Here is a 14,450-nt window from a genome sequence, read left to right on the forward strand (position 1 = left end):
GTAATTCAGCATATGCAAACTTTTTTGCTTTAGATATACAGTTTTACATGTATATCATGATAAATACAACTCACCCCCAAAATTAGTGGGTTATTTAATTTCACATAGTCGTTGAAGGAAACCTCGGTGGGTTCAAGGGTCAACAAGTTGTAAACTTCTTGTAGCTGCATAATTCAAATGAGTACAAATGAATACGTAAGAATCCATACTTATATTCATATATCCTTTAAGCTAGTTTGTATGTATGTAAAAATCGACTGCAAATAGTTAAAAAATAGAATAAATATTTACTTCGGCAGCGTAATCTTCCGATCCCAATGTTCCTCGTTTCATTTTTAGATTTTCTAACTTAATAAATTTCGCAATCTCTTTTTCCTGATTACAAAGCATCAACAATGCAGGATAAATTTGTGCCAAATTGAAACTTAGATATGCCCATAACTATGTATGCACATACCTCTTTAGTTATCCTGACCGCCATGCTGACTTTCGCATAAAGTCGACTCATCCCGTACAATGGCCAAATAGAGGCAAACGTTAAAACAATTCTTTTATGGGTCCCTTCTCCGACGGACTCATTAGCCAACACAGTAACAAATATGAAGAATGACGCCCCCGTGGTGTACATCGTCATTAGAATTGAGAGGAGTTGCTGAGTCGCCAAGTAATCGCCGCATCGTTGCGTTTGTAGACGAAGTGCAATCAAAAGATGATGAATTTTTTCCATCGGAAATTGGTGATTGACTTTCAAGTTTTCCTCGAGATAACCTCGAACCTGATAAACATGCGCAAAGATGCAATTATTAGCAATAAATTTGACTCAAAAAATTTTGACTGAAATTTGTTCAAATTTAATTCCCCCCGGAACACTTAACATTCGGAATTGTTCCAGCGTTTACTGTCTACATGATAAATCTCACCTGAAGGAACCCAACTTGTAAACATTTCAGCATCAGCAGTGCCTTTGAATCTTCAATGGCGTAACAGATGTATGGAAGATACCCATAAATAACGCTGAACAAGCAGTTTATCGGATACCCGATATCGAATCGCCACATTGTTTCTAAGCTTCCGAAAATGATGGCGGGTGCAAATTCGAACGTTGGGATAAACCAGAGGAGAAATGAATCGATTTTGATTTTATCACGGGGAAGACCCATTTTTTGCATTTCATTTTCAATAGCGTTCCAATTGTTTAGCCATTCTGCCAACTCGGGGGCTTTAAAGAAAATTATGACGTAATCGACTGTAACCAGGACTGCATAAATCGTGGTGATGGACGAAGTCAAACCATACACGAATGTACCGACATTTTTTTCGATATTGTCATTGTATGGATTGGATGGGGGAAACCTGTAATTAAATTAAAGACTCGCGTTAAATTCAATAACTTCTTGTCAAAAGTGTGTCAATATGATTTTAGAATTTTTCCCGTGTTCTGTCAAATTCACAAAAATTTTGAACTGAAGACTTGCCAAAATTAAAATACTTTGACAATATTTCAGAGGACGATGACAAGCTTATGTAACGTTTTAGTCACAGATCGTTGCGTATGGGATCATTGATATGCACCAATTACGAGAGAATATCAGTATATATACTCACAAGTCTCCTCCTAGAAATATGTCATGCCGGACTAAAGTGTCATATTTCAGTAGAGCAAGGATCAATAAGAAATTCAGCAATAGAGCAAAAATTAATGCGATACAAAATGATGAGCTGAGCGGTTTGAATTTAAAATTAATCTGTGATTTACGTGGCACACTTTCAAACGCTAACGGACACCGGGCAAAGTAGCGGGAGAATTTGAAAAAATTGACGAGTTGCTTGCTTAATCCTGGCGATATAGTTGGGTGGATTGATTTTGCCCGTTGGAAAATTGGAAAAATTTTCGATGGAACGAACTTCTTAAGGAACGTCATCTCCATCAGTGCCAAATGGTCAAAGACTGACGTAATTGCAAATTGGATTATAGTAGTTATCTAGTTATTATGATAATTGGAAATATTAATTTGGCAGCGTGAGTGCTTAGAGGACATTCAACGAAGAATGATTAAGCCCAATGATATCGTTAAACTGGAGGTGGGTGGATATCTAAAAAAACAAAAATTTGCATTATGAGGTTACGAATGAACGTTCCCTTACCTAGTGAATAGTGATATATAAAAATAGAGCGCATTAGCTTCATTAATTACTTCCGATCTCTGCAATACATATGTATTTCATTAGTTGGCTAATACATATCTCCTTGTATCACACATAACATGTGGAAATGTAGAATATTTCATGTGAAATTTAGTACATAAGAAAAATTTTTATACGTGCATGTAAATATTTACAATGGGCAATACCCATTCATCATGAGTGAAATTTGTGAGATAAATAACAACATTAATCGTCTCATACTGACCAATTACTTGCTATGCTCGGAAGTCATTAATATTTGAGTATGTATGTATGTATCTACTTGTGGAGCGACCAGGCTACTCATTAATAAATTGTTGTACCAAGCAGTAGCACTATTAACGCCGAGAAATCAATACCTACCTGACTATAATATATCCAGACTTCTAAGAGCGTATTGCTTCTATATATTTGTTGGTCTTGCATTTTGTAGTGTAAAAGAAACCGAGAAGCAAAAGTCAAAAACAGAGAGTCCCAATTTGCCTAATTTCATGAACAAATTTCATACGTTTACATACATTTTCATTATTTAGATACAAGAATCTGCTAACAATTTATAACAAAATATAATGGGAAAATTAGATCAAATTTATCGATAAATAATTACTTAAATATAAATATTTTGAAGTGTTTGTGAAGATACGTATAATTCCATTTATGTACGTGTGGTGGATCTTCGTAACCAAAATTCATTCGTAATTTGTGGAGATTTGTGAAGAATTTTCCGTGCCTCAACTCGCAATCCGAACAACAACTAGTCTGAAATAATTGATCTCGTGCTGAAATGAAGTGCGTTACTTAGGAAACTGCATGAGAATAATGATGAGGGTAAAAATTTGTTGAAACACCTGCAACATTTAAGTATCATTCAGCATATGCATACTTTTAGGCTTAACATATACGGGTTTATTTTTATATCGTGTTAAATACCACTCACCCCCAAAATTAAAGGGTTATTTAATTTCACATAGTCATTGAAGGAAACCTCGGTAGGTTCAAGGGTCAATAAGTTGTAGACTTCTTGTAGCTGTATAATGCACATCTATTTTTTGAGCCATTTTGCATACATTTGTACCTATGTGTATGTAAAAATCGACTATTTATGTTAATATTTACCTCGGAAGAGTACTCATCCGACCCGAATGTTCCTCGTTTCATCTTTCGCTTCTCAAATTTAATAATGTCCGCAATCCTTTTTTCCTGTTTTTAAAGCATCAACTCGCAGGATAAATTTGTGCAAAAATATAAATTTGTGAAAATTATGGCCAAACCTCTTTAGTTATTTTCACCGCAATGTAAACTTTCGTATAAAGTCGACTCCTCGCGTACAATGGCCAAATAGAGACAAATACCAACAGAATTGTCTTCTCGGCACCTCCCCCGACCGATTCGTTCGACATAACGGCCACAAATGCGTAGAATGACACCCCCGTGGAATACAACGTCATTAAGATGGAAAAGAGTTGCTGAGTGGCCAAGTAATCGCCACAATTTTGCGTTTGCAGACGAAGATTAATCAAAAGATTGTGAATTTTTTCAATAGGAAATTGGTGATGGACTTTCAAGTTTTCTTCGAGATAACTGCGGACCTGGTAAATATGTACGAAGACGAAATTAAATACTGAGGGTGAAGAAACTAATGGTGAACAAGATTTCGTACATAAGTTTGTGCGAAATTAATGGTCGCAGGAAAAGTTAAATTTGTAATTCTTCAAAAATAAATTCATAGCGTTTACCGACTATGACAATTCTCACCTGAAGGAACCCAACTTGTAAGCATTTCAGCATCAGCAATGCCTTCGAATCTTCAATAGCATAACAGATGTATGGAAGACATCCGTAAACGACGCTTAGTACGCAGTGAATCGGATATCCAATATTCAACCGCCCTATTGTTTCCATGATTTTAAAAATTAGGGCTGGTGCAAATTCGAACGTTGGGATAAACCAGAGGAGAAATGAATCAATTTTAATTTTGTCACGGGGAAGGCCCATTTTTTGCATTTCATTTTCAATGGCATTCCAATTATTTAGCCATTCCGCCAACGCGGGGGCTTTAAAGAAAATTATGACGTAATCGATTGTAACGAGGACTGCGTAAATCGTGGTGATGGGAGAAAGCAAGGCATATCCGAATCTTCCTACATTTCTTTCAAAATGGTTATTGTAAGGAATAGATGGAGGAAACCTGTAATTAAATTAATGGTGGAGTTAGATAATTACTGTAACTTAGGATTGGCAGTAGCGAATTCTGTCATGTTTGCTCAGATTTTATACCGAAAAATAGGAATACTTGTACAAAAAAAAATCTTTTTGCTTTAGCAATGGTTAACCACTTCGCCCCTATAACGACTATGTGGCGTATTTGACCTTTACACCGAATACGACCATGTGGCGCCGGTTCCCTTGGCACCGGAATTCGACGATGTGTCGTATTGACCCTTGACAACGGATACGACTATGTGGCGTATTTTCCGTTCACACCGGCCTACGACTATGTGTCGTATCCGGAAAAAAATTAGGTCATTGCCTCTCCAAGCAAAGCAAAGCAAGAGTTATGAGTCAAGAACCCGCCCTTTAGGCGGGAAGATAAATTGTCTCTTAGGAAATAATATTAGAAATGGATGCAAAATAAATTTATAGCCAAGTGGCTATATCTAGCCAACACGCCGAGTTGTGAAAACTGTTTTTTGCAAGGAAATTTCGACACCAATTTATTTCAACAACGCTTTACGATAAGATTAGAGAAATTGTTTTGCTCGCATGTAGCACAAATGGGCGTTTTGGGAGAGAAAACTAAAAGTTTGATGAATTGCATCATTGCATGGATTTAATTATATACCACAAATAATCTTGCCGGTAGGGTAAACTACGTCAAAATTAATGATTACGTACCGGGTGCCGCTGAAATATCTTTTAGGCGGGAAAATTAAAAATTGAGAGATTGCCAGGAATTAGTAGAATTTAATTTTCCCGCTTAAAATTGATTTCTATTCACCAGATGCGCCATAGTCTATGTTCGAGCAATTTCCTCTCACGGGATAATTATTCATTGTCATTGCTGTCTATTTAAAGTCATTGTAAGGATTTTTGGTTTTCCCGCCCAAAATCGGCTCCTAAGGCGCTTTATGCGCTATAATCAATATTTGCGAGTTTACGTACTATTATGCAAGTATTACTCTATGCTTGTTTAACTTTTCATGCAATTACAATCATTTTTAAAATTCGGCGTGTTGGCTATTTTCGGCTATAAACATTGTATGTATGTATGTATGTATTGGTGGGGTGACGATCCTGCCATTGTTGGACTGGACCGTCAGCTGCGCAAGCACTAGAGCTTATTGCAGTCTCCCCGTATACACCGCTTACTGTGCAGAGTTATGACTCTCACGATTTACCGATCTAGCTTGATCAACAAACCGCCCTGATCTGATTATAAATTGAATCAGATCGGGCAGAGGCATAGTAACTATTTGCTCTGGTGGCAAATCGTGCCTCCCAAAGAGTTCTAACCTTAGGGCACAGTACTTGTCACAGGATCACAGGATCCAAGAAAATGAAATACAGTCTCAGGGCCACGGCCGCATTGGCACGTGGCCTCATCAACTAATCCCATTGTCCTAAGGTGCCCGTTTAAAGTACAATGCCCGGTTAAGGTTTGTATTACTGATCGCAGATTATTTCGATTTAGGGTTAAAAGCTTTCTGCTAAGCCCTGATAAAGGGGCAAAGAGAAAAGCTTTGGAAGTTAAACAACCCTTGCTGCTTTTCCACGATTTGGTATGCTGCAATCTTGCCCAGTTTACAATGCTGGAGATTACAGTGCTTCTGGAAAGAGGAATAGAGGGCTGTGGGCCAAGATACTCAGTAAGAGTACCTTCCTTGGCCAACAAATCAGCCACTTCATTCCCTTCATATCCATGGTGAGAGGGGATCCAATGAAGTGTTACCTTCTTAGTCTTCCTAATATGATTTAGCATCTCAATAGCCTCAGCAGTCAGTGATGAAACTGGCCATGGGCTAGTGACTGCTTTAATGGCACCCTGACTATCAATGAAGAAGTCAACGTTCAAGCCATAGTTCTGAGAATTGTCGGTCAACATTTCAGAGGCCCTGATAACACCCATAATTTCTGCCTGGAAAACCGTGGGTGCCCATCCCAGAGGAATAGAGCACCTCACAGCTTCCTGGACAAGGTTGTTGTATGTGAAGTAGTAAGCCGCACCCGAGCTCTCGCCCATCCGTGAGCCGTCTGTAAAACAGCTCACATCAGCGGCATCCGTGGGCACGCTACCATCCTCCCAATCTTGCGCCGAACAGATGGAGGTTGAGAAGTTCCTCTCTGCTGGTGGATTAACAAGTTTCTCACATGGCATCTGGAATTCTGGAATGCCAGATGCCATGATTTCTACAAACTTGTTATGTTTTAGCACCATCGTCCGATCACCCCCAGACCATTTTCTCCATTGGCCGTGGTGAGCGAGGCGATGGTAGGTACGTAGTGCAACTTGCTGTACCCGGATATCCACTGGGGCAAGCCCCAGTAGACACTCCAGGGCTGCAGTAGGAGTGCTAGACATTACACCGGTTGTACCAAGCATGGCAAACCTTTGTACTCTTTGCAGCTGGGCCATGTGGGACTTCACCTGTGTAGCCGGAGCCCACAATAGTGACCCATATTCCATGGCCGGGCGAATTATGGATTTGTAGATCCAATTTGTGATTTTTGGGGAAAGACCCCAAGTTTTACCAATGGCCCTCCTGCACTGGGCCAGGGCACGCAAACCTTTTTGTGCCCTAGCCCTGCATAGTGGGCCCCAATTCAACTTGTGATCCAATAAGACCCCAAGATATCTTACCTGCTTTTGATAAGGGATGGGAATACCATCCAACTTGATCACAGGAGCAGTGAATTTGTATTTCTTAGTGAATAGTACCAGGGCAAGCTTATCATTGACTGACAAGCTCACTTCTTTGCACCAATCACTAACAAGATTTACTGCTCTCTGCACATGACTCCCCACTGTACCGAGGTCAATGCCCCGTCCCACTGTTGTGAGATCGTCGGCAAAGCCCTGTGAGTACAGTTGAGGGAACCGATGATGCAGTTTTTGCAGAATTTCACTTACGACCAGATCCCAGAGAAGCGGTGAGAGGACACCCCCTTGAGGGCACCCTCTCTCCACCACCCTCCCAATCTCGTAAGTAGAATCAGTTACCCAAGTGGTTCGTGTCCGAAGCATGTGCTCAATATATCGAACACATACCTCGTTGACGCCAAACCTCCTAAGGCTACGGATAATGGTATCAGATCTAACCTCATTAAAAGCGCCCTTAACATCCAACATCACTGCAATACAGTACTCGCCAGAGTCAAGGGCCCCCTCAACAAGGCTAACGATCTGATGAAGGGCAGCCTCCGTGGAAACGCCCTTCATATAGGCATACTGACTGTGTCTCTGCAGCCTATCAACAAGATCAGGCGTGCGGACCCAGCCATCTACCAGTTTCTCAAGTGTTTTGAGCAGGAAGGATGTTAAGCAGATGGGCCTCCAAGCGGACGCCCGTTCGTAACTCTCCTTTCCTGGCTTTGGTAAGAATACCACTCTGGACTCTCTCCACTTCAGAGGTGTATAGCCAAAGGTCAGGCACCCCCTCATGAGAGGAACCAAATACAGAATTAACTCGGCTAGCCCATGCTGTAAAAGGGCTGGAAAGATACCATCCTTTCCAGCCGCTTTTAGTGGGCCAAACGAGTTAATTATGTTACTGATTTTTGAAGATGTAATCATCAGATTAATAGATTCATCATCTACTTTACTATGATCAGGTTCCCATGGAACCCGTTGAGGGTCCCTCGGGAACGACTGGTCCAATAATAATTCATAGGTCTCAGAAAGGGTCCTGGTGTAAACACCATCACCCTTGTCCAGTGATCCCAGTTTGATTGTGCCATCGTTGCGAAGGATGCGCGAGAGTCGGGCAGCAACAGGTGCCTCCTCGACACTCTCACAAAACCTTCTCCACGAGGCAGTTTTCCTCCTCCTCATTTCGTAGGAGTAGTAGTTACGAGCAGCTTTGTATTCCGCCCATGCCTCCTCTCCTCCGAAGCGGGCAACCCTATAAAGCCTGCGAGCCTCCTTCCGAAGAGAAGTCAGCTCACGGCTCCACCAAGGTACCCTCTTCCTCCTGGATTTGAGTACTTTTTCAGGGCAGGCCACATCGTATGATTTATGGATAAAGTTACTGACCCTACTAGCGCTCGCCTCAATTTCATCCGTAGGTGACATTGGGCATGTACTCGCAGGGTCAAGTTCAGTTAATCTTTTTAATTCTGACTTATATAAGTCCCACCTTGTTCTCTTCCTGTCCCTATAGATTATAGGGTCAGGGGGACCAAGGCTGAGGCTGGCCCTAATATACCTGTGGTCGGAGCAACTTTCGTTGTCATCGACCCACCAAGCTTTTATTCGTTCCAGCAAGTGGGAGGATACAAATGTGACATCTAATACTTCTTTCCTATTGGATACAACAAAGGTAGCTCTGTGTCCCCTATTAATGGGGTGCAGATCCACCTGTGTAATGTAATCCAATAGTTGTGCACCTCTGCTGTTGATATTGGTGCTTCCCCACATGGTGTGGTGGGCGTTGGTATCACTCCCTAACACCAGAGGTAGACCGTTGGTCTCACAGTATGAGACCAACCGACGCATCTCCTCTGGGGGGCATGCATAGTTTCCATCCATATATACTGAGGCTATCACTACCTCTCCAATTCCCACCCACTGGGTACGGATGGCTGTGACATCTCTACAGCATAAGTCAAGCAAGGGCCACACTTTGATGTCCCTACTTGTGATGATGCAGGATCTGCTGGAGTGGGCATCCCGACAAAAAAATTGTAGGTTGCCACAACCCCCCAGACCTCGTATTTTGCCTCTATACCAATACGGTTCTTGTATTAGGCAAATGTATGTGTGCAACTCTGCTAGGGTGAGACATAGAGAAGTCGTACCCTGTTTTGAGTGTTGCAAGTTAATTTGCACCAAGTTCACACTTTTGGTTGTCATATTGAATGATGACAACCCGTTTCGAAGAGATGTAGATGAGTGTGATGGTGTATTATTTGTGATGTTATTGTTAGTCATTGTGAGTAAGGGTTATGACGCGAAGTTAATTTTGAAGGGGTGTTTCAGTTACCCGAAACACCAACTCATCAAAATAGTAATTAAATTCAGCGGGCGGTTTTAAGGCCGCCACACCAGATTTAGGGACGCGACAGAAACAGACATGACCTTGACCTGACCTTATCGAATGTGTCATCCTCCAAGTGGTCGTATCCATGCCCTTGTTGAGTCGAGAGATAGTGGGGAAGAGTACCTTGGCTAAAGGTGGTGTCGCCTCCCTGACCCAAAAGCTCACCTTCACTTCCTCTTCCGGTGGTTTAGGGTCGCAGGTGGCGAATTTCCCCCCTTCCAGCTTGTCCACCTCCCCTTCGGCCCAAAGTTTGGTGGTAGGGTCACGGCATGTGAGAACTATGCCCTCACCCCGGATCACAATTCCTCCAAACTTAAGCTGGGTATTCTCTGCTGCAGCGTAAATGGCAGAGCGAAGTCCCTCCTGGATGACTTCTTGGTCTTTTTTGGAAAGAGGGCGGTGAGGGTCATCTTTGTAAGTAATGACCACTTCACTGCCCTCAATCGCAGCATCCCTGTAAGTGGTGGGCCTCTTCTTCTCCCTGGGATTGTTGGAGGCTGGGGTCTCCCTGCCTCTCTTCTTGTTGGTGGTGGCCGAGGAAGAAGACCCAGCAGCTTCTTTTTTTTTAAGTGAGGGGTCAATTTCGTGAAGATTGACCCTCTTCACTCTCTCCACTCCTCCCCGAGTCGTTGGGGTGGAGAAGAAGACAATGCTCCCAGTCGCGGTGGCGTTGGTAGCAATTTGTGTAGTAGTAGTAGTAGTGGTGGTGGTGGTAGGAGCCGTGATGGTGGTGGTGGCGGTGGCAGTGACGTCATCATTGGATGCAGGGGCAGGAGGCGCACCCCCAGCCCGCAGTGCCTTCGCCCTTTGCCTCCTCGCCCTCCTCCTCACCGTACGGCTGTTGGGGCCATTGTTGTTGAACTTGGTGGTGATGATGGGGAGTAGTGGCAGTGTTCCACTCCCTGCATCACCACCCATCTCCATCTCCTCCCCTTGGCCACCACAAACCGCATCCTCAAAAGGGGGATGCTCCTCATCTGTGAGGAGTGATTCCTCAACCACGAAGGAGAGAGGTAAGTCTCCCTCTTCGCCCTCAGGTTTGAGGATCTCCTCCTCCTCCATAAGTTCCTCTCCTTCGTTCCTGGAAGGAGAGGTATTTACAAAAAAAAGTAAAATAATATATAACAGCCATAAGCCCACAGAATTTGGGCTTATGGCTGTCCACATAATTAATATAAAAAAATAAATGTAGAGGTTGTGGTGGGTGAAAGGACGTGGGTGAGGACTTTCTCCATACAAAACATATGGAGGGAGTCCTTTCTCCCCCACACTCACCCTCCTCCACAACCAGGTACTTTCCTGGGAGCGGCAACTTCCTCCCATGTCGGGGTGGGTGTAGCACTGCACTCACCTCAACATGGAATCCAAAATTTTGAAAAAAAACCTCTTTTAAAAAAAAAACAGACACTGGGCGGAATCCAGGTAGCTGCTCCGTTCGTGCTTCGCGGTGTTCTCTGGCTATAAACATTGGTGGTTCGCCACAACTCAAAAATGCAAACTACAACTCAAAATACCTTCTTGAATGGTTATTCATACCAATTTTCACAAAAAAAGTGTCCAGAATAATTCCGGTGGGAACACCAATTTTTTAATTCATGGCCCAGGAATTAACGTCATGCAGTAGATAAAAATTTCGGGGTCAAGGGAGGTAAAAATTCGCGGTTACTAGGGGTGAAAGGTATGAAAAAACTCGTCTCCTAGGGTTGAAGTGGTTAAGAGGACAATGATAAACTTTGGTTTATATTGCTCATTTACATATGCACCTATATTACTTATATTCGGTGACAAATCCTTACGAGGACGGTATCATCATATATGTACAGCGCCGTAGCGACGGTGGAGAGAGGTAGAGAGATAGAACTAGATAAAATCAGGGATTCAATGGAATACACTAGATAAGATCAAGGTCAGCAATAAAATGCACTAGGTAAAATCAGAGTCAGCAATAAAACACACTAGGTAAAATCAGGGATTCAATATTTTTTGAGGGCATGTGAGGCCGTACCACGGCCAAACTCTCCAGGCCGGACAAAAGGTCGCTACGGGCCTGTAATATGTACATATACAGTCAGGTGCAAATCTTTAGAGCCACCCTTATTTTCGTCATAAATTTTTATCGCGTAATCATAAAATTACCAAATCGGGCAATAATGTGTGCAACACTATCCTACACAAGTGACAGGAGCCACGAAGTCGAAATACACCGCGCACTATTCTTTTCTTACTAAATGTAAAAAATGGGGGGTGCAAAACTTTAGAGCCACCTAGGTTCTATTTCGAATTGATCCTCTGTTTCGTGGTCTGAGAAGGAATTTAAAGAATTTGCATTTTTAACTAATATACCACGAGTTTCTAAGCCGATCGGTGTGCATTTTGGGATAACTACAATTTTTTCCCGCATTTATGTCAACATTGGAAGGGAATGATGACCATTTCAATATGAAGCTATCGGGATATCGGGTTTGATGTTATCTGGTACTCTTCCCCAGCAGATTTAGAAGCAAATAGATCAGAATTGCTAGTTCAGCCGAAATTCGGTAATATTCATTTAACATTATGGTAAAACAAAAGGCGATCGATGAGGTCTAAGCGGGAACCATATGGATAATTATTAAATTTGACAGCAGCAATCGACAAGATTTTCTCACGAGTACAAATTTCAACTTGCTCACTCTAAAAGGATTGCTAGAGGAGTTTTTGAACTAACCCCTTCACTCGAATTAACGAAATTAAGGAAGCAAGCCTCCATTAACTAATATGGACGAACCAACGATTTGAAGTGCGCTAGTGGGTATAGGGTTTCGTTCACCCAGTACCTCACAAAATATGAAATAATTCTGAATGGATGCCTTCGACAGTCTTCTTCCATTTTATCACGATTTTGGTGAGACCCGACTGGTTTCTCGTAAAACAAAGCGATAGAGGATTTTGTAATGATTCGAGGGTCGCCGGCGATATACACTACAAGCAAGGGGAAGCTTCCTCGTGGTGCAATGGACCCGGAAGGTGGTCAGGAATTATGCCAAAATCCGACTGCGAAGAATCAAGCCAGAATGGGCAAAGGAAACTCGTTTTTCAAGAATGTGGGCCAATATTCCTTATCTTAAGGCCACGAGAAAAGGTTTCGATGACAATAAGACCCATCTGCGGGGCGGTCTCAAATCGCCGGCTGACCTCAATTCTATCCAACTGCATTGTAAGGTACTGCTAAGAAAATATAAACAAAGTTTAAGCTGAACCGACGCCGATAACAACTTGAAACAAGATTTTTTTTAGTTGATAGTGAAAACAGGGAAAAAATGTGCTGACTTCATGCTAACCAGGATCCGACTAAGTTGGATTGGACTAAGTTCGAAGAACGGAAGTGTATTGGGTTCTAGATATCAAAATTAAGTGTTCGTATTGGTCAGAAACTGAACACATGTATTTAATAGCCAGATTTTCCGAGTGGCTCTAAAGTTTTGCACCCCCCATTTTTTACATTTAGTAAGAAAAGAATAGTGCGCGGTGTATTTCGACTTCCTGGTTCCTGTCACTTGTGTGGGGTAGTGTTGCACACATTATTGCCGAATTTGGTAATTTAATGATGACCCGATTAAAATTTATGACAGAAATAAGGGTGGCTCTAAAGATTTGCACCTGACTGTATATATATATAACAATAATAAGTGAATAACCAGTATATTTACTCACAAATTGTCCCCTAGAAATATGTCATGTCCGAGTAAACTGTCATACTTCAGTAGGGCCAGGGTCAATAATAAATTCAGTAAAAGGGCAAAAATTAATGAGGAGCAAAATGCTGCGCTGCGCAGTTTGAATTTATAATTAATCTGTGGTTGATGTGGTACACTTTCAAATTCTAAAGGACACCGGGCAAAGTGGCGGGAGAATTTGAAGAAATTAACGAGCTGCTTACTTAATGGAAGTGTGGGTGGGTGTACTAATCTTCCCCATTCGAAAATTGGAAAAATCTTCGATGGGACGAATTTCTTAGGAAATGTCATCTTCTTTAATGTCAAATGATCAATAAATGATTTGAGAACACTTTGGATTAGTTTGCTCAGCTAATATGCTAATTAGAAATGTTGGTTTGAGTACGATGATGGGTGGAGTTTCCATTTTGCCTTATTAATTATCTACTTGATTGAACTTTAGGGTTCCACAAGACAAGTAAATATGTATTTACATATTTCATTATTTTGCGAATATCTACTTTCGGCATACAGTGTGAAATGCAGAATATTTTCTGTGACATAGAACATGCATGAAACAATTACCGTAAAAACTCAAATAGTAGCCGGGGGCTACTATTTATAAAATAGGTGGCTAGGACCCGGCTACTATTTGAGCAAGACTACTATTTGGGCAAGGTCACTATTTATAAAATTATGAAGAGAGAATCACGGCTACTATTTGCATACGACTATTATTTTTATTTCCTGAATCAAGCTCAAATTAAATTTTAATAACAACGCCAATTTTGCCCTTAGAGTCGTAGTTCATTGGAATATTATTCTGCTCGACCTGCTCTTCAATAATTTCTTCAATGAGCTAAATTCTTGTTCTGTCATCAACTCATCGTTTCGATAGTGTGTAACTGCGATTATGTGGAATTATAATTTAATTATCATAATGAACAGGCAAGTAGTGTGATTGTATGGAGATAGAGATGCGTCTATTCAAATAAGGCTACTATTTGAGCAGGGCTACTATTTGGGCAAGGCGACTATTTGAGCACGGTCACTATTTACAAAATTATGAAAATAGACCCGGCTACTATTTGAGCACGGCTACTATTTGAGCAACGGCTACTATTTGAGTTTTTACGGTATGTTTACTATTTACATGTATGTAAATATGTGACTGTCTCCATGAAAAGGGACCTTATTCACCAAATATCTACTTTAGCGACTTTAATTTTTTATGAAAGTTCTTGCCTCAGGCTTTAATTTGCCATTTATTTTAGCTCAATCTGTTAACTACAAGTAAAGTTATTTAAATTCAAAG

At 41.4% G+C, this 14,450-nt stretch overlaps 1 protein-coding gene across 4 annotated transcripts; it reads right to left on the bottom strand.

Moving 5' to 3' along the window:
- Positions 1–2,203: 2,203 nt before the first annotated feature.
- Positions 2,204–7,429, bottom strand: LOC118435938. Of its 4 annotated transcripts, none has more exons than XR_004835055.1 (5): positions 3,940–7,429; positions 3,456–3,773; positions 3,301–3,384; positions 3,122–3,211; positions 2,204–3,032 (listed from the first exon to the last, which is right to left on the bottom strand). XR_004835055.1 is itself a non-coding variant. In XM_035852480.1 (5 exons), exons 1-5 carry the CDS (start codon positions 4,186–4,188, stop codon positions 2,979–2,981), a joined length of 795 nt encoding a protein of 264 aa, XP_035708373.1. In that variant the 5' UTR covers positions 4,189–6,222; the 3' UTR covers positions 2,204–2,978. The 4 variants fall into 4 exon arrangements, 2 of the variants coding, with proteins under 2 accessions (XP_035708373.1, XP_035708372.1); XR_004835056.1 differs by having other exon boundaries at positions 3,122–3,226; XM_035852480.1 differs by having other exon boundaries at positions 3,940–6,222.
- Positions 7,430–14,450: the final 7,021 nt, after the last annotated feature.

Source organism: Folsomia candida, unplaced genomic scaffold (genome assembly GCF_002217175.1).
Source record: "Folsomia candida strain VU population unplaced genomic scaffold, ASM221717v1 Fcan01_Sc005, whole genome shotgun sequence".
Lineage (NCBI taxonomy): Eukaryota > Metazoa > Arthropoda > Collembola > Entomobryomorpha > Isotomidae > Folsomia > Folsomia candida.